This window comes from Aedes aegypti, chromosome 3 (assembly GCF_002204515.2).
Source record: "Aedes aegypti strain LVP_AGWG chromosome 3, AaegL5.0 Primary Assembly, whole genome shotgun sequence".
NCBI classification, from domain to species: domain Eukaryota; kingdom Metazoa; phylum Arthropoda; class Insecta; order Diptera; family Culicidae; genus Aedes; species Aedes aegypti.
The window spans coordinates 3,669,991-3,692,408 of record NC_035109.1 but is presented as its reverse complement, the minus strand read 5'-3'; the positions used below and the strand labels follow the sequence as shown (position 1 = coordinate 3,692,408).

General features: G+C 40.4%; 1 protein-coding gene across 1 annotated transcript in view; it reads left to right on the top strand.

Moving 5' to 3' along the window:
• Positions 1-22,418, top strand: part of LOC5575372 (alpha-soluble NSF attachment protein) — a 30,105-nt gene extending 7,687 nt beyond the window's left edge. The window contains exons 2-5 of the mRNA XM_001661853.2: positions 6,143-6,329; positions 6,760-6,891; positions 6,961-7,281; positions 21,342-22,418. Of these exons, the coding sequence (XP_001661903.1) occupies positions 6,143-6,329; positions 6,760-6,891; positions 6,961-7,281; positions 21,342-21,491 (790 nt within the window). The 3' untranslated portion in view covers positions 21,492-22,418. The remainder of the gene's footprint in view (positions 1-6,142; positions 6,330-6,759; positions 6,892-6,960; positions 7,282-21,341) is intronic.

The window sequence follows — 22,418 nt, the reverse complement described above, 5'->3', positions numbered from 1 at the left end:
AAGTTTGGAGCTGCGCGAAATTAGGGCGCATCACGGTAGTACGCTTCGCCAGTAGTGACCTTCGGCAGCGGAAGTGTTTTTTTTGCAAATCAAACGAAATAACGACTGTATCACAATCGTTTGCTTGATCAGCATCATTGGATCGACTTTTAATCAACAAATCGACTTGCGACAAATGTTCTTCCTTAATCTTTTTTCGATCATCAACTTCTTCCGAATCGCCGTTTGTAGTCGAAAGTGCTTCGATTTGAACTTTGATGCTGTCACATACCTTACAAGTGTCCTTTTTCGGTTTCTTGAATTTAAGGACATAGTGCTTGTGAAAAACTCTTTTGTAAGTTGCGAAACTTATACTGTTCACTTCGGGTGCGGTTTGCTGCTCGTTTCTAATCCAATCTTCATACAACGTGAACATTTTGGTAATGTTCAAGTCTTCTGTGGTGTGGGCGTGAATCTTTTTTGATCGCAGCTTCTTCTGGAGGTCATAGTAGGCCCGACTTCCACTGATGATGCGCCTCCGTATTTCACGGCTAACATTACAGTATGGCCCATAAAAAATGCGAAAATTGTTCGAACGTGAATTTAGCATCCACAGGGGTTATTTTCATTGCTTTTGATAGTGAAAGTGATTTCTGATTATTGTAGTATATTCTGACACAACTATCGCTATCCAGGACAATTTTTCTTACTATCCTAAATGATGCAATAAAGCAAATAAGTTCAAAGGTTTTGTCCGCCCATAGCTAGAAACAGCGTCTAATTGTCGTATACCGTGAAGGCACTTAACTCTGCGCACTTTCACCAAAATCCACCAAAATCTGGTAAAATACTTACATTTTTGTTCAAAATTTATTTTTATTTTTTATCTAGTTCGTTTATTTGAGGCTCAAATGCGTTTAACGCTTTACGGAGCCGAAATTCATTTTTTGTATTTTTATTACATACAATTAATTGGCTTTTTCAACATTAATATGGGATGGAGCCAGGGTACTCGTGGCAGCTCGAGGTTAGTGGTCACAATTTTTGAAGGAAGGACATGGTAGGGATTGGAATCAGAGTTCTCTGCAGCTCATCCGGGAGGTATAACGTGGCATCTTGATTTTCGTTTCATGGCGTTGGTAGCGATTTCTTGCCGGTATTCGACTGCCGGATGGCCAGGATCCTCAATCCAACACAAAGTGGACAAAACACAAAAAAAAAACTGGGAAAGAGAACACAAGAGAATTAAACTTTTATACAAGACGAGCGAAGAAAATCGTAAAAAAAATATTTTTCATATATTGCTACAATAGTAATGAAAAAGCACACGAAGAATTTTCTTGACAAATTTATGTTTGTTACTTAGCATAGCATAGACTGACTGTACATGTCAATGGTTGCTACTCCGTGATTGATCGGAACTGGTAAGAATTGCACTACGATCCAAATGAATAAGGGATGGGAGTTTCCGCTTACTCTCGAAGTGCAATTTTAGCAGATCTAATATTATTGATCAATAACGGCGCCGGCCAAGTCCTTACAGTCAGTTGGGATGGGGAAGGAATGTTAGGGTGTAATGATTGTTGCTTCAAGAGACCGAGAATACCTCTGCATCTCCACAATCACCACGGGAAGGGTGTTTATTAGCAAGGGAGGAGAAGATCTGGGAGTCACCTCTGGTCGCATCACCGACCATGGACAAGGGGGAAATATAGGACTTGTATTTAAAGCTAGTTTTGTATTTTTGTCTCGAGAAGTTTTTGGAAAAAATACGTCAACATCTATAATGTCGAACAATTCAAAAGACGTTTTTATTAATGACGAAAACTGAAAATTGCATGTATATATTTTAACTTATATGAAACAGGAATAATGCCGACACTTGTAGTGACGAACCATACATAGTTTGTTTGAAAATTACATATGAGTATTAAAGTGCATTTTGTCTCGATATGGTAGAAGTTTTAGAAAATACGTCAACATTCACTATGTCGAACAATTCAAAAGATAATTTTTAATAATGTCAAAAAGAGAAAAATATATGTTTGTTTGTTTGTTTGTTTTGTTTTATTTACGACATTTTACACCGCTTGGTGCATTCATGTCGAAAGCTAAATTTACATTATTTTTTCTTAGACCTGGTATTATAAACTTTCCATTCAGATTCGATAAATTCTTCTTCCACTGTTCTCTCACATTCCTGGTCACCCTGGTTGCACGTTCGCTTTGGTTGGTTATCTTCTTTCGTGCTGCTAGACGTTTCCGTTGACAACCGCCTTTTAGTTTTGCCTGCAGATTCTTGCTCGAAATCGGTTTCATTTGCGCTACTACCGTCGTCATCGTTGTTGTCGTTCTGTTCATCGGATTCGCTTGCAGCCGGGGGTCCATCTGCTATAACGTGCTGGTGTTCGTCGATCGTCGTACGGTCTGTAGGAGCGTTTGCTGGTTGTTGTTGTTGTTGCGTTTTATGAGTCGGATTTGTGTTTGGGTAAGAGACGAATGTGCGCTCATTGTTGATCACGATGTACGGCGGCACTTTTTTCTCCATCCTCATTCGTACTACTCTGACTCCGTTCGGCACCCCCTTGAAGTAATTTTTCCATACCTCATTGTGGATGGAGATAATTTTGCCGTACTGCTCCATATGATCCCAAATGACGGTATTCGACATCTGCGGCGGGAGGTCATGGATCCTTACTGTAGTAGTAGGCCCATCTACGTAGATAGGAATATAGTACTTCAATCCCTCGCGAATGAAGCAGTGTTGGAGATGGTGTTGTTTTTGTAGCCGCGGGGCTACACCGGCATCGTTCATCTCGATGAAAACGCAACTTTTGAGGGTATGCAATTGTATATTCCTCACGTCCGCCATGTCGAGCTTGACGAATTTTTGGAGGAATTCTTCCACCTGCTCGATTGCGGGCCTTTTCGGCAGGACACTGAAGTCCACGACGAGCGTATTTTTTCTGTGTGAATGCATTTTGCATTGAATGCAAAAGATTCACAGCAGAAAAACGTAAGAGAGAATAATAACTTCACTAGGTGTGCACGAGCTTGCGAAAAGACGTGTATCGCGCGCGAAGAACGGTTGTCAACTGGAAAAATATATGTATATTGAAATTGTATAAGAAAAAAGCATAATGCCGACACTTATAGTGACAAACCATACAGATTTTGTTTTAATATTACATAAAAGTTACGCTTTCAAGAAAAAATGTGTTAGGGAAGGTGTTCCAGTATTCGCCATGTACCAGTTATTCGCCATCCCAGATTTTATACCGTTTTACTACATATATGGTTGCCAATTATTTAGTGTTCGCTAAATTGCTTTAAGATGATACGGAAACATTTTTAGAAACCGCAAAATTTTCTCAGAAAATAATAGAAAAAAATCATTTTCCTTAAAATTTTTGCTCTTCTTCTTCTTCTTTCTGGCGTTACGTCCCTACTGGGACAGAGCCTGCTTCTCAGCTTAGTGTTCAATGAGCACTTCCACAGTCATTAACTGAGAGCTTACTATGCCAATGACCATTTTTGCATGTGTACATCGTGTGGCAGGTACGAAGATACTCTATGCCCTGGGAAGTCGAGAAAATTTCCAACCCGAAAAGATCCTCGACCGGTGGGATTCGAACCCACGACCCTCAGCTTGGTGTTGCTGAATAGCTGCGCGTTTACCGCTACGGCTATTTTTGCTCCTTTGCACCTATTTTTCGCCACCTGTTCCTGATTCGCCACCCTCCATAAGAAATCAACGTAAGTGGCGAATTCAGGAACCGAAATTAAAATCGTGGCGAATACTGGTGCAAATGGTCCAGTATTCGCCACCACCATTTTTAATACAGAAACAAAGTTTCTGATTAGTTTTTATATTTTCCCTACTGAACATGGATTGAAAGCTTTCGTTTGATGTATTGACAGTAACCAAAGGTCTTTTGATTCATAAATAAACAATATTTTTCCTTAGGGTGGCCAAAACTGGTACATTTACCCTATCATAAGCATGAAACGAACTCACCAGTTGGTAATCCATTCTCGACTGAACACAAAACTGACACTGACAGCAAAACTTCTTGGCGTCCCGAAAACAAACCGTCTTTCTTGGGCCTTCCCAAATACGTACCCAGCAAGACGCTCCAAAACAGGAAAAAAAAAAATCTCCGGCGACGAAAACACGCGCGAAACCGTCAGCAAAATCAATCGGACGACGCAAAACCGAACTGTTCTGCTTGGGCTTCACGAAGCACTACCTTGACAAATTTACGTTTGTTACTTTAATAAAAAATAAAATAGCTTTAAAAATATTGAAAAACTTCCAAATTGACTGCCCGTTAGCAAAAATGCTAAGGGAGTACCTCATCACTTAAGGGGGCAGGATCCGTCATTGATCTCTGAATTTTCAAAAGCAGTTTTTTCGTTCAAAATCAAGAAAATTTACAGGAAAATGTGTTCACTGTATTCCATTCTCCAAACGAAACACAGTGACCACATTTTCATCGAATAATTTTTAGTTATGAACAGAAAAACTGCTTTTGAAGTTTCATTGATGACGACGATTACGATGACGGAGCGTTGATCGTTAAGTCATTTCCTCGTGCGTTAAAATACACTCAAATAAAGATTTAAAAAAAAAAAAAAAAAAACTTAAGTCATTTGAAGCAAATTAAAGAGAATATATTTTCGATTTTTAGTACGTAGGCTCTAGTTTATTTATCGAGCAATCATCACTGATAAAGTGCAACTTATTTTCTCTCCATTTTCTTATTCTTCTTAAGTGCGCATAGTAAGGAACCATTTTTCAACTATGTTCCTTACTTTGCGCAGCAGTTATAAAACGTTATTTTCAACAAACAATCAACCCTCCAGAGGTCGGTATTGAAGGGAACCATCGACTTGTCGACACCATCGAGATATGGAATAGAAATGCTTTGGAAAATTGTTTGAGGGGACCATCATGGTAAGGGAAGATTAAAAAATGACCTCCATCTTATTTAAAGGATTTCTACACTCCGTCCCCTCAATCCCCTGTCGCGATTTTTACAGTACCTAATGCATGCATTGTAACATTTTCATAGACTCCACCTTCCCGTGAACGATGGATGTAATTTTTAAATGCTCCCTAACCATGCAATAAAATAATTTTGATTTTTTGTATAGTTTCATGAGTCAATATCGAGTAATGGGACATCGAGGTTTAATCGCATTTGCAACATAGAAACGCCTATAAAGTGCTGTTATTGATCTGCAATAGGAATCGTTCATTAATTACGTCACGCTTATACAGAGCGGCGATACTTTTCGATTGAGTGATGAACACTACATTAAGAATGGATATACCCTTACGCTTAAACTATTCTTCGTATTTAGTAGAAATGTTCGGGTTTCACATATAACAAACCAGCACCAGGTTCTTATTTATTTTCTTCAAACCCGGATCCGACACGAATCGAGACAATAATTTGATACCAAACCCGGACCCGAACCGAACCAAAGAATCTTTTGTTTTATATTTGCTAGTGAAAATACATAAACAGTCAAAGCTTATTTTCCCTTACACGCCAAGGGTGAATGCAAAAAAAGACATAGTTTGTACCTTTTTGTATGTTGGTTTAGGTTTTAGAAAACTAAGTTAATTACATGTTTTGGAAATCATATGATGATTTCGATTGTTTTGAGAGTTGCACTTAATGGCATTCAATTGAGTTATAGATAAAATTCACTTCACTTAGTAAACTTGTGTTAGAGACATTCCACGCTCCACTGGGAACGTAAGAAAATGAAGAGAAATTCGGAGTTTAAATGCTAGTAATGCTATTAGTAAAACACTTCAACTGTTATAAAGAATTTATCGAGTGCGCAGAGTTAGGAACCTAAATGCGCAGAATAAAGAGCATTGCAAAAATCAGTGCGCAGAGTTAGGAACACGGACACCCTTGAGAAAAATTAAAAATTTGCAATAAAAATCATTACTTAGTGAAGCTTTTATATTTTTTCCTTATACATAAGATCAATGAGTATTTGCTTCCAAAATTTCAGAATATTGTTTTTTGTTTTCAATTAATTACAGCTGTTTGAAATTTAAAAAGCCTTAATTGCGCAGAGTATGGGGCCTTCACGGTATTTCATATCTTTTTCTATTTTCTCTCTACCATCCACCTTCTAGGAGTGGCTCCAACAAGGTTGAGGAAGCCGTAGAATGCTACCAACGGGCGGCCAACATGTTCAAGATGGCCAAGAAGTGGGCCCAAGCCGGATCAGCGTTCTGCGAGGCGGCCAATCTTCATGCCAAGGCCGGCAGCCGTCATGATGCGGCCACCAACTTCGTCGATGCGTCCAACTGCTACAAGAAGGTGAGTTGGCATTTTGAAGTAAACAGGATGCCTATACATTCGGGGGAAACGGGAAAAAATTCGGATATTCTGAAGGTTTGAAGTTTGAATATAAAAACTGAAATACACCTCGTAGTTTTGCGTAACGTTTCTAAAGGACTTATCTATCATTGAGAGGCTCTCTTTGTTTACTTTGTCTTTCATTAATAACTGCGTTTTTTTGTATGAAACGCTAGTCAAGGAAATTGCCTTTCGATCTATAGTGAAAAACTTAGTATTCCACTGTTATAATCGAAAGAGAACGAGAGAGGAGAGAATGTTTCATTTGTGCATAGGTCCTTTAGTAATGTTCAGCGAGATATATTCAATAGAACCAATTTTGACCAACTGTATGAACTGTTTTACTGTAGAGTTGTTGAATTACTCTAATTGTTATCATTTTTTTTCGTAGACCGATCCAAACGAAGCCGTTAGCTGTCTGTTGAAGGCTATCGACATTTACACCGATATGGGTCGATTCACCATGGCTGCCAAGCACCATCAGAGCATTGCAGAGATGTACGAAAACGAGGCAAATGATTTGGTAGGTTTTCCAAAGAAGAATACCCTTTTTAGAATACCAATTAACATCATTTTGTGTCTCGCCCTCTAGCAACGTGCCGTGCAGCACTACGAGCAAGCGGCGGATTACTTCAAGGGCGAAGAATCGACCAGCTCTGCCAACAAATGCATGCTGAAGGTAGCCCAGTACGCGGCTCAGCTTGAGGACTACGAGAAGGCCATCCAGATCTACGAGCAGGTCGCTGGCTCCTGTCTGGACAGCTCCCTGCTGAAGTACAGCGCCAAGGAGTACTTCTTCCGGGCTGCTTTGTGCCATCTCAGCGTGGATCTGCTGAATGCCCAGCACGCTCTCGAAAAGTACGCACAACAGTACCCGGCGTTCCAGGATTCGCGAGAGTACAAGCTGGTTAAGGTGAGTTTTGGTTCTACAGCATTTGTTAGAAATATTTTTCCCAGAATCTCATATCCCATAATGGCATCACTCCCCAAAAGGCTTACCTATCCAAATTTTTAAAATTTATTGAAAAACTAGCTTCATTAATTTCGACCGTTTCACCATTTGGCCGTTCGGTTCGTTTGATAAACCGCTGCACACCAAGCTCTTATGGTGAATTTCACCGTAATCTCAACAGCTGAACAGTTCGGTGAAAGAAAACACCATAACTTCGTCGGAATTTGACGGACTCCGGTGATTTTTTACGGAATACTGTAAAAATTTACCTTACTTCGTTAATTTATTTTACCGAACTGTTCAGCTGTTGAGATTTCACAGGAATCCGTAAAACAATTTAAGTGTGTAGGGTAGAAAATAGTGATGAACCGAATATTGATATCCGACTAGGTATTCAGTGCTTATAAAGTAAAATTATGGTTAGTAAATGCTGGGCATGGCGTACCATTGGTACCTCGCGTATCTGAAGGAATAAAATAGACCCCTCTGTGATTCTTAGCCTCCTGCTTAGCAACTCCTATCCCTACCTCCTCACGGTACTGGCCGGGGTACGAGCAACCTTAGGGAAGATCAAATAGCTAACCCCGGTGGGAACCTTGATCGTATGTTAACAGGAAAGGGGGAGGGGTTTGCTTTTGCAAACCTGGAGCATGTGTTCCCCATGTCAGGGACGGCTGATCATCGTCCGAGTGCCAGAGAAGGACTCTAAGCTAAACTGCGCACTATGGCCCTCCGAACATTTAGGAGGAATGGTCCTCCGGAAATCTTGGGGGTTGGTGTCAGGCCCTGCAAGGTAATCGTAAAAATACACCAGCTCAGGAACGTCAACGAGAGAATACGGACCAAAACAATCGGCATAGACCACAGCGACGAAAATGGACTAGCGATTGGAAACTCGGTACGTGGAACTGAAAATCTCTCAACTTTATCGGAAGCACACGCATACTCTACAATGTACTGAAGATCCGCGGTTTCGGCATCGTAGCGCTGCAGGAGGTGTGCTGGACAGGTTCGATGGTGTCAACGTTTTGAGGTTATCATACCATCTACCAGCATCATAAACGTGCATAGCCCTCACTCAGGAAGCACTGATGATGACAAGGACGCATTTTACGCGCAATATGACCGCTGCCCAAGCCACGACGTCAAGATCATCATAGGTGATTTAAACGCTCAGATTGGCCAGGAGGAGGAGTTCAGACCGACGATTGGAAAGTTCAGCGCCCACCGGCTGACGAACGAGAACGGCCTACGACTGATAGATGTTGCCGCCGCCTCCAAGAACATGGCCATTCGTAGCACCTATTTTCAGCACCTATCTAGTGATGGTGAAGCTGCGCCCAAAACTATCCGTCATGAACAATGTACGGTATTGACGCCTGCCTCGGTATAACCTAGCGCGACTGGCCCAACCGAACGTCGCCGCCGCATACGCGCATCATCTCGAGGTAGAGTTGCCGGGGGAGGGTAAGCTTGACGAAGTCCCTCTTGAGGACTGCTGGACTAACATAGAAGCAGCCATCAACAACGCAGCCGAGAGCATCATCGGATACGTGGAAAGGAGGACATGTAAGAACGGAATCATCTTGACGGACGGACGTGAGGTGATTGAAAGGTGGAAGCAGCACTACGATGAACACCTGAATGGCACACGGAGAACACAGGCGCAAAGGGTCACGACAGCGGAAGAAGTGACTACGTCAGCACGGCGGATGAAGGAGGGAACTTAAGGACGCCATCAACCAGCTCAAGAACAACAAGGCCGCTGGTAAGGATGGTATTGGAGCTGAACTCATCAAAATGGGCCCGGAGAGGTTGGCCACCTGTCTGCACTGGCTCTGACACATGTGATGGTCTGGGGGTGTTTTCCATGGAATGGAGTAGGAAGCCTCGAAAAAATCGACGAAATAATGACGGCAGATTCCTACATTAACATTTTGTGGGAAAATCTGGAGGTTTCGCTGATCCAGACGGGCCTTGAAGAGAAATTCATATTTCTCTAGAACAACGACCCGAAGCATACTACCAAGAAGACCAAGTCTTTCTTCCGGTCTTGTCGGATTAAACCGCTGGAATGGCCTCCACAAAGCCCAGACCTCAACCCCATCGAGAATCACCTTGGTAAGGAAAAGTGGAAATTCCCAAGGGTATTGATTGGCCAATTTCAAATGTAAACTATAGCACTTCAATGTTTGTGAGTTCAGTTTTGAGTGCAACTTCTTGATACTGGATCGTAAATATTCTGATTCCATTTTCTTAATAATGTCCTGGGGGACCTGACCTCTAACCTTAATTTTATGACTCTTTGGGGTGAGATTAAGCTTACGACACTCACTTAAAAATGCTATGTCCTTTTTTTAACCCTGCGATCGACTTCTTCAGCTTGATAAAAGTATTTGATTCGGAAAGCGTGGAAGCCATTACAACTCTTTAATGAAAGTTCGAATCCTCTGAGCAGAATCTCAAATAGAGAAACTTTAAAGTAGATGGAGTACCGTGTACCTTTTAATTCCGCTCCTAAATGCTTATCTTTGACAGATACGCGTATTTCGACTACCACTTGCAGTCTTCTTCAGTGTCAGTTACTCGTATCCACTTTCATTAAAGAGTACTAAACTTGCATCAGCAATTATTTTATTTGCTGAAAAACAGCAGGACAGCAAAACAGCAACAGGAATGGCAGACGGTACTTTGCCTCTACCTATAAGTCCTAACCCTTTCCCCAACGGCGCAGAAACATGGTGTTGATGTTTGGTTTTGTTAAATAAATTCTAATGGCATGTTACGCAATTGAATGTTATGTAATTTCTATAAAAATGATGTTGAAATGAACAATACCTATATTTTAGACCAACCAAGTGCTGGCGGCTCGGAATTTCTGGAAAGCAGCAAGAAATACCACTAAAATAACAAATAATCAAATACAAGTTAATCCCTCTACCGGCAATGAATGTTTTTTTAGCGCTAAAAAATAAAACTGCCGGTAGAAGGGTTAATCAGCAAATTCAAACATATATTGCTGGATGGTCAGCAAACCAACCTTGATGAAAATTTGAATTGCTGAAAGATCCAGAAAATTTTGTATTGCTGGATCGATTGCTAAATTTACAGCACAAAAAAAAATCAGCAAAAATTTGCTGGTTTACAGTATTGAAAATTTGATGAGTTGCAGGCTTAATACTTCTCAACATCATCAGAGTTCGGTGACAAACTCTAAAATAGCGTGCTGCTCTTGCCTCTTTGTGAGGGAGCGAAACAATTATAAACAGAGAGGCAAAGAAAATTGAGCGACAAAGATGCAGAACAGAGAAAAAATTCAAAAAAAAAGGGTGCCATCACAATTCTGCGAGGGCTATTTTGTTCGGGCGGGACACTCAAGAGTTCTTTCAAAATGTGAGCTAATGTGAGCATAGCAACAAGAGAGAAAGAGTAGCAAAAAAAATCCTCATATTTTTTTGCACTCTCTATCTCTCGAATCGTTTGAGGATCTGTGTTGTATCATCAAGATCTGTGTTAAAACATCAAAATCGCTTCATTTTTGTATCGCAGATGAGAGCCGGATTGCTAGGACGTGACCAGAGCAACTCTCGACTGTTGAATGATGCGTCAATCTTGTCCAACAGCCCATGCTAAGTTTGAAAACTCTAATTGATTAGCGGATAGGAAGGAGTCAAACCTTATTGAATCGTATATGACTTGACATCTATTATGTATCGTAGGTGACACACTAACACTAACATAATGCCGAAAATTCAACCCTGAGGCTATTGAAAAACATGTAATAGCTTCAAAATAAGTTTTTAATTTATATTTCAAGCATTTAAAAACAAATAATTTCTTTTTTTTTGGGGTCGATAAAAACGGAATAATTTGTTGACGAAATCGGAACGTGACAAAATCGCGTGATAAACGGAACATACCTGTACGGCCGTTATACGCATAATTGTCCCATGTTACTTTTTGTGCATTTTGACTTTGTCATCAAACAGTTTATTTTTACGTATAGTTTTAGAAAACATCCACCAAAAATTAATTTTGTTCGGAAACTCAATGAAAAGCAAGCCAAGTCATTTTGTCCCATTGTTAAATTTCCACGCATAACTGTCCCACTACTGTATTTCTACGCATAACTGTCACACTATACAATTCGCTGCGCTGAACTCGAGCAAAATATTCAGTAGGCAGTTTTGAATTAGCTGGTGTTTGGGAAAATCGTTTTGAACATCTTCTTATGTTGGCTTTACATCCCATGTGGAACACAACCCGTTTATGTGAATTATCGGGATGCATTCATAATTCATGCGAGCCTAACGTCAAATTTGATTGAAATTTTCAAAATCAAAACATTATTGCGCATCCGTTTTTTAATTAATTTCGGTTGAATTTTCAGGGTCAATCACAAAATTCTTCTAGTTTTTGGAATCGCGGTCATTGATTAGAATTTTATCGTTATTTTGGATTCATCACGGGAAGTACTGAAATAATCCCACTTGAGGAATCAGTAACCACTTTAATTTCGAGTGGCTGGCTTGCGAAAAACCAACTTCATGATTTAGCAAACGAAGTCTAAATAAAAATAGTTTGACCGACATTGGATGACTTGGCCACATGCTGGGTTGTTCCGAATACCGGTTCACTGGTGGAAGTGGCCATTATATTGGCGAATATGAAACCTGGCTTGCGACATATCAATGTCAAAGGTGGATAAAATCAAGTCTTAAGGTGGTTCAAATGTATTTGAATGACTTGAACACATGTCGGATTGTTCCGAATTCCCGGTTCCTTGGGGGAAATGGCCACTAAACTGTCGGTTCTGAAACCTAACTGGCAACATTAAACTTCATAAATTTCCAAATCAAGGCTAAAGAAGTGTAACTCAATGGTTCTTAGATGACTTGATAACATGCCAGGTTGTTTTGGATACCCTGTTTCCCAGAGAAAGTGGCTATTATATTGGCGGTTCTGAGACTTGTGAGATATCAAACATGATGAATTTGCAAATCAAGTCAAAAGAAGAATAGTTCAAGAGGTTTTAGATGACCTGGCCACATACTGGGTTATTACGGATTACTGGTTCTTCGTTGCAAGTGGCAAATATGTTGGCGGTTCTTAAACTTAATTTGCGATGTATCAAATATCATGATTTTGCAAACCAAGTCCAAAGAAATGTCAAATCGTGTGATGATTTGTATCGTGAATTTTGAGTTGAATATTATTTCCGCAGAATAACCTTGAATTCGTAGATGAGTTTCTGTCAAGTCTTTAGCTGGAAGAGTCGATATAACTCTCTAACACATAGCCGTAGCGGTAAACGCGCAGCTATTCAGTAAGATCAAGCTGAGGGTCGTGGGTTCGAATCCCACCGGTCGAGGATCTTTTCGGGTTGGAAATTTTCTCGACTTCCCAGGGCATAGAGTATCATCGTACCTGCCACACGATATACACATTCAAAAATGGTCATGGGCATAGTAAGCTATCAGTTAATAACTGTGTAAGTGCTCATAAGAACACTAAACTGAGAAGCAGGCTCTGTCCCAGTGGGGACGTAACGCCAGAGAGAAGAAGAAGAAACTCTCTAACTTACACATCCACTCTTTGTATCACTAACTCATACATTTTCTTATTATCACACATACAAAAAACTTTGCTTTCCATCCCATACTATAAAATCGTATTTCTTCACTTCCCCCACGTGGCTCCGTTTGGCACATGTCACTTGAGCCTTCATTAGATGCCTTAACATAGTCCTGAGGTTATACGTCCTCTCCATTCGGTACAATATATACGTAAGAACGGTCATCTACAGCAGTATGCTTAGCACATAATTGGTCACTACTTTCAGTGGGACTGTTATGCGTAGAAATTGACCAAAATCTCGTATTTCTAGGCATAACAGTCCCACTTTGAATTTCGTAGCTAAATTTACTTTATTCCCATAATAAAAACTCTTGACTCTAATGAACACACTATTCTTTATACTATTGTAATGATTTTAATTTAATTTACCCCACATCTGGTCAATACGAGGCCTAAATGTGTTAAAATCTTTAAACGCGTTTTTCTCGATTGCATATTTTGGAACATGGGACAGTTATGCGTATAACGGCAGTGTATTGGGTTAAAAATGTAAACTTGTTCGGGAAACTGAAGTCTCAGGACTTCAAACTGGAGATGTATCGACATACATTTTTGGGTCAAAGTACGCTATATTAAAGTGATTATAAATAAGCCCAACTTTAAATTTTTAAGTTCAATACACATTATATCGGGTAAGGGAAACATGATTGTATTGTTCTCAGTACTTGTAAACGTTTTTTTGCATCGTGTTGTCAAACAAATATGGAAATATGTATCCAAAACAGGCTGTGGTATGAATGGGGATGCTTTTCAAGTACCGTAAAATGGGGGGTAGTTGATCACTTTTGAGAGATTCTGCTCTGTAACTTTTAATAGGATGCGTGTATTGTTATCCAAATATTTTTAAAACCTGTACTGGTTGGATGTGTATCGAATTACACAAACGAAATTGTGACGAAAGGTTCTCGTAGTAACTAAAAAAATATTTAGAAATCAAAAATTGGAGTTTTTGATTCCGGGGTGAAGTTGATCAATTTTTGTGATAGGTTTCCTAAAATAATGAAGTATGATATTCACTAAATTTGAGGCCACTGAACATGAATCGAGTATCAAAAATCTAACAACTTGTTGATTTACCGGTCAGTTTTAGGTTTGAATGCTAAGAATTGCAGAATACACCACATTAAACGCCTAAAGGTATGCAATTTTCTTTGAAATTAACAACTCGCTCACAAAATATACATTTTTTTTTCTCGTAAAATGATTTTTTATCCACAATGCAAATTCAAAACTGGATTCACAGAACATATCTGGAATGTATGAAATGGTTTATTTAAATGGTGTCTTCATATAGCCTTGACAATAATCGATTGTTTGAAGAAGAACCCTTCAACAGTTCATCAAACATTTCCTTAAAAATCTGTTTTTCCGTGGTATAATTATCTTGAATATCAAATAGAATTTAGGAACATCAAGAGCAGTTGTCAGGCTATGCGACATCACATAAATTGTGCTGATTGAAATCAAATTATAGCTCTATTGACAGTTTATACATGTGGGTATGTGAATGATCAACTTCTCCCCACTGATCAACTACACCCCGAATTACGGTAGCTGTTTTTGTTGTTCCCTTTTTTATGTGGTCTACCGTATTTCTTAGCTTTTTTCGATGACTTTTTCTTGAGCACAACAGAAACAAAGGCACCATCCATCAATAATACTACTTCTGTGATTTTCAAACAAGTCGAAAAGAGTTTCACGGGGTGTAGCTTATGAAATAGACTGACTGCTCGTTGAAAATCCGGAGGTCCGTATTGAACCACATCAAAAGGTCCGGATTGGACCAACACGTATTTTGAGTAATTTTCAAGTTAGTTGAGCACAAACAGTGCATAGACATATCAAGACCATATGGTCAGATAAAAGCTTAGGCTTGAGGGGTTCTATTATAAAATAACACTGAAAGATTGTAGATTTCTTGTCAATTACAGAAGCTTAGAAGTAATGCTAACCGATAGCACATTAGAGCACTTCAAAGCAACAAACTAATATAAAAAACAAACGAATTAAATGAAAGGCGTCAAATGTATTGTGCTAGATCCTGGCTAGACGGTGGGTAGAAAAAAGATACAAACGATCTTTACAATAGCGCCAGTATTGAGAAATGCTTGATGGTCCAAAATAGAACAGGGTCCGAATTGGACCAGCTTCCCCTAATAAAATTGTTATTACGCAGCTGAAAGGTGATCCAAATCTCTGCAATTGTTATCGTTATAATTAATCAATACTGATACTGCGAAAATCAAATAAATAAAATAAATTGAATTGATGAAAATAACTTTCATCAAATTTCTCAGTACAAAACATGACTGGAATCTACGGGTCTACTTTTTGTTAATATACTTTTGATACAATTTTTTGCTCAAACTGAGTTTGAACAACGAAGTTGTTGGTCTAATGGCTACCGTTTCTGCTTCATAAGCAGAAGGTCATGTGTTCAATCCCAGGCCCGTCCCTTTCCTCGTACTTTGTAGTTGTATCTTTCACTCTCTTCTATCTACCGCTCTTAATATATAACAGTTGATCTATCACAGTTCATAGCATTTGCTAGAACCCGAGACGGACAGAAATAAACCGTTTCCCTACGCTTCCATTCTCTCATCATTTTAGTATGCCTATCCTTACGCCTGATACATAGGCAGTCTGCTAACCAAACTGCAAGCTTCTCTGCCATAAAAAATACCCCACCCCTTCACCCTTCCCGCATAAACTGGCGTAGACGCAGTGGAATATACGGTCTACCGTGGGAGCCAGTAGATTGCATCATCAATTCCTTCCCCGTCCCCTCATTGGTCTGCATTCTGACGTGGCAGGCATCATTGTTGCTTAAAAATAGAAGATCACTAGCACTTATACACTGAGGGTGTCTGTTAGTCCCAAGCTGTCATCTGGCTGGTTCCTTGTGTAAGTGCAGCTGATCTGGCGATACTGGAGTAGCAACCAAGGGCAGCCAATCAAGCTTAATTTTTTTTTTTTTTTTTCCTTAGATTTATTTGGCTTTACTTATAATAACACATAGCCTGCCAAGTGGTAATTCAAGTATAGTACTATATATCAACCTCACATGCGATAATAAAATTGGCTATTGTCTTTAAAACTTCTAAATCTTGTTCCCTAAGTATTACTTGCAAATCTGGAATTATTTGTTTTCTAATTAACATCGTCCACAATGTACGCCTTTGATTGAGGAATCTAGTGCATCCGAATATTATGTGATCCGGATCGCAAGGTGCTTCACCACAGGAACATGAATCATCCTCAATTATCCTATTCCGTTTGAGATGGGCTGGCAAACGTGAATGATTACTGATGAGTTTAGACAGTATAACCACCTGTCTTCGATTTAAATTACTATCTACGAACCACGGTAGTTGTGAAGTAGTAGGAAGTATGCTGTGACAGAAACGACCCATCATTCCATCCCTCCAGTTATTCTGCCAGATATGCATTCCCTGTTGCTTCGCCGGATACTTTACATCAAAATAAGTCAGTCGATGAGGTTGTTCGACTCCACTAATACACGCTGCTTTTGCTAATTCATCAGCCTCTTCGTTCATTATAACTCCGCTATGAGCTGGGACCCACAAAAATGATAATTCAGATCCTTCAAATTCAGCTAGACGTACTGCCTGCTTTACTTCGAACCACGCCATTGGAGTCGATGAATCTACCGATTGGGTTTGAAGACTTTTTAGGGCACTCATGCTATCGGTCATGACAACATATTTACCCATGGGAGCTTCTTTGATGAGGCGAACTGCGTCGAGTATCGCAAATAACTCAGCCATATACACTGATATATTGTGCGGTAATTTCACACTAACACAAGGTGCACCAAAATTGTTAACAACGGCATATCCTGTTCCATCTACACTTTTGGATCCATCAGTAGCACATACACTGAATCCATTGTACGATTTTACCATTTCTCTTTGAACTAGGTCATTTGCAGGAAGATCCGTAGATTGTTTCATAGCCGCCTGAATGCTGAAGTTAATAGAAAGACGTTTGCTCCTTACGGTAGAGCCAACGAGGAAACATGGTAGATTTGGAAGGGTATGATTCCATGGAAAGAATTCTCGTAAACGAATAACTGCATCTCTCAGAGGAGATCTCGATGACTCTATGGCATGTCGTGTTGCAAATTGTCTCTCCCAAGGAGCGAGACCAATCCTCTTGTTGACGAACCGCAAGATAGCTACGTCTCGACGAATTTCAAGAGGGGTTAAGCCCGCCATGACTTCCAGAGAACCTGTATGTGTAGTTTTAGTTGATCCGAGGCAAATCCGTATGCAGGCATACTGAATGCGGTCCAATGCTAAAGCATCCCTTTTTGGAATGTTTCTTAAGAACACTGCACCATATTCGAGAATTGGCCGCACGCACGATTTGTAGATTTGGAGCATGGTTTGAGGGTGCGCACCCCAGTATTGACCAGCGATACTTCTAAGGAAATTGACATAGGGCAGTGAACGTTGCTTCAGATGTGCTATATGGCGAGACCATGACAGTTTCGATGTTAGGAAGATGCCTAGTAGTTTCATCGACTCTACACAAGGTATTGTTTCTTCTCCAATATGGATTTGCGGCTCTTCCTCCAAGGGTTGTTTTGAGATTACCATAACGCTGCACTTCGGAGACGATATTTCAAGCCCTAGTTTCGATAGGTCATTCACCACACCATTCAATCCAGCTTGTAGATTCGCACTTGTTTCTTCTAGCTGTTTTCCGCGAACTGCAATGGTAACGTCGTCAGCATAACCCACTTTGATGACACCGCGAGGGATATTGTTCATCATCCTGGTGATGAAAATGTTGAAGCAAACAGGACTCAATGGCGAACCTTGTGGAAGCCCTTTCCAGGTTGTTCGATAAATTTGTTGATGATCGTTTGTCGTAGCTACAATCACTCTCTCTCGAAATAGCCAGTAAACTGCCTTGATTACGCATTCTTCGATGTCAATCGCTCTCATTTCTGCGACCAAGCAATCGATGTCTACGTTGTCGTATGCACTTTTAATGTCAACACTACATATCAGCATATGCTCACGATTTTGTAATGCCCGGTAGGATTCCTCAACTATGATGTTGGCTGCATCAATGGTGCCTTTCCCCTTACGAAATCCGCACATTTCGAATGGGAAAAGTTGCATGTTCTCAATCCGCCATTCTACCCTTCCTTTGAGTAGCATTTCATATGTTTTACGGAAGCAGGACGCTAAAGCTATTGGACGAATCGATGAAGAAGAATTCACCTGTTGCCCCGATTTTGGGATAGCTACGATTTGAAACAGGTTCCACTCACTAACTGTTCCCTCCTTCTCGAATGTTTCATTGTAGATTTTCAGCAAGGCTCGTAATCCAACAAACGGTAGGTGTGCAATAGCAGAATACGGTACACCATCTATGCCTGGAGCCGAATCCTTCCCGGTTTTCATGACAGACTGTAGATCACACATTGAGAAAAAGTTGCCCTCAATATGATCCTCACAAGTGCAATCTGAAAACTGCATGGGACTATTCGGCATACTCGTAGGGGCTAATTTTTCCAGCAACTCTTCCAAAACAGGTTGGGGTATACACTCTCGTCCTCCTGATGAAGCGCGCCCTTTGTATCGACGTGCCATCTTCCACAGCGTGTTGACTGAAGTAGTTCCATCAAGTCCGTCACAGAATTTTCGCCAGCTGGCAGTTTTCTTTTCCTTAATCATCTTCCTAAACCTTAGCTCTGCCGCATTATAATCGTCATAAGCGTCTTGTGTCAGCATCCGTTTCCAAGCTTTGAAAGCTGTTCTAGTCTCCTGTTTGGCAGCAGCAAGTTCATCGTCCCAATATGGTTGCGGAATCTTCATCTTGTCAGTTCTTGGAGAGGGGATTGGTGCGGAATGTGTCAGAGCATTCCATACCAGACGAAAGAATCGGATAGGATCCAACGACCCTGTGTATGCGGCAAGGTCGTCTTCAATCTTCTTAGCGTAAGTCTCCCAATTGATTTTTCTCCAGTTCAATTTGCTACGCCTTTGGTCCACTGTGGTTCCCAGTAATCCAAATACGATAGGGAAATGATCGCTTCCCGTTGGGTTCTCCTGGACTTCCCAGTCAAACATCAAGCTCAGTTCGGGTGAGACTATGGTGATATCAATTGCACTCCACGAATTATTTGCGTCGTAGCGAGTTGCATCACCGTTGTTAAGTACAATGAGATTTTCGCTTTCTAAAGCATCATATAAACATCGACCTCGTTGATTTTCTGTATTATTGCCCCATAGCGGGTGTTTCGCATTAAAATCCCCACCAATGACGCAAGGTTTTGGTACGGACCGAAGAAAATGAGCTAATCCGTTTTCCGAAACATTAGCTTGTGGGTGGATGTACACAGACACCACCGTGATTACTCCTAGACTAGTTCTGAGTTGGCAGGATATATGTTGAATATCAACGGGAACGTTTAGTTGGAATGCGGTGGGGTGTAGTTCTTTCCGAATCGCCAGCGCAACTCCCATTGAGTTGCTCCGATGATCCTTGCGAAATATAGAATGATTGGGCAAGTTGAAGTACATAGTATTATCAAGATGTGTTTCATTCAGGAAAATTATGTTGCATTCTAATTCATTGATAAGGTTGATCAGTACCGAGCGTTTACGAAGTAAACCTCGGCAATTCCATTGAAGGCAGCGTAGTGATTCGGTATTCATTGAGTCAGCTGGTGTGGAGCATTATCATAACCTTAAAGTATCAAGGTATTTTTTGACACGGTCGTTGACCAGCTCAGTGATCCTTCCCAGAACATGCTCTCGAATTTTAGCTCTTGATTCCTGGTCTTCGGGTGCAACCTCCAAAACTTCCGCCATTACCTCCATTACCTCGTTCGATTCGATACCAGACTGAATTGATTTACAGACCCCTTCCGAAATATGTACCTCGAGTTGGGGCAGCTCATCGTCACAGTCAGTATCCCTCAAACGGCGCTTTGGGGGTGGAGCACTAGTGGTTGCAAGGTTATTGGTAGCCGATGCTCGAGGATCTGAGTGAACCTCCGCATGTCGAGTGTTTTGAACATTATTCTGCATAACGTTAGAATCCGCTTCCTCGGGAGCCAATGTGCAAAACCAGTCCGTACGCCCTTGGGAGTAGGTAGACTGACGTTCAGCATCCTCCTGCTTTTTAGCGATTATTTTCTGGCACCGTCGATGGTCGTTTGCCTTGTGATCACCATGACAATTGACGCATTGAGGCGTTTCTTGGCCACAATTGTGATCAGAATCAATGTTTCCTTCCAGACAGCTGGGACAGCGAATAGCACTTTTGCAGTTTTTTCTGTCGTGACCTAACCGCCAACAATTAGTGCATTGACGAGTAGGGTACACATAGGGATTAACTCCATACAGTACCTGATTTATCTCGACGTGGGACGGAAGGGTTAAACCGTCGAATGTTATTATGACGGTGTACAACAGTTTTGTTGATCCATCATTCGCTTTTTTGGTTATGCGTCTCGTTTCGACTACCGCTGGGTTTCCATCCTGAATCAATTTTGCTTTGTCGAAGGCCACCGCTGTATTTAGCTCATCTGAATCAATTTCGGGCTCGATGTAAGCTACACCTAGGCACTCGATGAGGCGTTGGGGGATTGAGAATTTAATATTTTCCTGCTCCATGATCACCAGTTGGTTGGCTGCCTGACGTGATCGCATCAAAATTTTCATCTTCTTTTTTGTCATTGGTATGGAACGCACATAATCCCGGTCGAATTTTTGGATAAGCATCTTAGCGATTTTGGACGCCACGATGTTGCCATTAGAAGATTCCGCAATTACCAGGTACGGTCCAGTGTAAGCTTCGTTGTAGTTTCTAATCCGCCGCTTTGGCCGGTTGGTATCATCACCGGTGTCCGGCATTGTACCGCTCAACAGAAGAGTTGAGACAATGCAAGGGGTTGATATAAGGGATAGAAACAAATACGATTGTTATTGACTTGCTATACAGAGCGAACGATATCGATGTGATACGTACCGATGCACAAACAAGACTGAAGCTTAATTTTTTGTTCAAACTGAGTTTGATTCTAGAAATGTGTTGTTGATGTGATTTTGATATCATTACTACAAGACAAAAAATGTGAGCAGGGATTAAGGAGGAATGCTTTTAGAAGGACGAGCGCAAAAATCTCATGAAAAATGTGACAGAAGGATGCCTTGTAATTCCGTTTAAACTTATTCATCATATAAAAAAGTTGTAAAATAAAGATGTTTTTTTTTTGGGAAGACGCATTCTGGGGAGTGGAATTCTGGAGAACGGTTATCTGGGGAATGTTGTACAATCGTATGTTTCGGTTTATTGATATTTTGAATTACATTTTGATTGATTGAATCTATTCCCAACAGACGCTATGTGAGCACCTGGAAGAGCAGAACGTAGACGGTTTCACCGAAGCGGTTAAGGATTACGATAGCATTTCTCGGCTGGATCAATGGTACACCACCATCCTGCTGAGAATCAAAAAGCAAGCCAACGATAATCCCGATCTGCGATAAATTGCCAGACGACACGCGATTGCACTGGAACTGCAGAAAAGACGCGTTCAACCCCATCTTACTCTATCAAGCAAAATATAATTACTAAACTACAACTACTATCAGCAGAATTTGTTCGACTCGAAATGGATATTTCTTATAGGATATTGAAGAACGTGGAACAAGCAGCAAAGAGAAGGTAAATTTACCAACCAATCGATGGATGTGCGCGAGGTCTAATGCAAAATGACGGCGAAACGGTGTTGTAGAATTGCAATCGTTTTTAACTCCTAGTTTCCAATATTATATACTATCGATTATATTCAGAGCTCTAGCATTAAGGCAAAAGACTTTACATGAATGAGAAATATTATTCACAGAAAGAAGGATAACAAACATAACACTTTATCAGATTGTGGCACGAGCGAGTTTTCGTTTTTTATGTTTGTTTAACGCGGAGCTATCATTCCGTTTATGTTGTTAAAGCGAAGGAAATGTTACAGTTATTCAATTGCAGATTTTGTTTAACGCCTTTGTTGTGTAAAGTAACAAGAATACAAAGTTAGTGAAACTGACATACAAATTTGACTTAAATATATGAACAGAACATATTTAGTGTGTAAACGCGTTCCAACCATTAAAAGCAAGAAGCAGTGAAATAAATGAAAAACAGCGCAGAACAATAAATCAATACTTTTAGTTCTATCTCACACACTAGTCAGAAATCATAGCGAAAGATAAATTCCAAGCAGAGAAACAATTATCACTACTAATCGAAATTCCGAAGAATGCACTCTAAAAAGTAAAGCAGAAAATTGTCTTTAAAAATATATATCATAAAAAAGCTTCGAAATAAAGCGTCGTTATTCACACAAAAAAACATTAATCTACCACAGAAACCAGAGAGAAGAACCGAAAGAAACCTACCCACTTTACTGTTAAGTATAG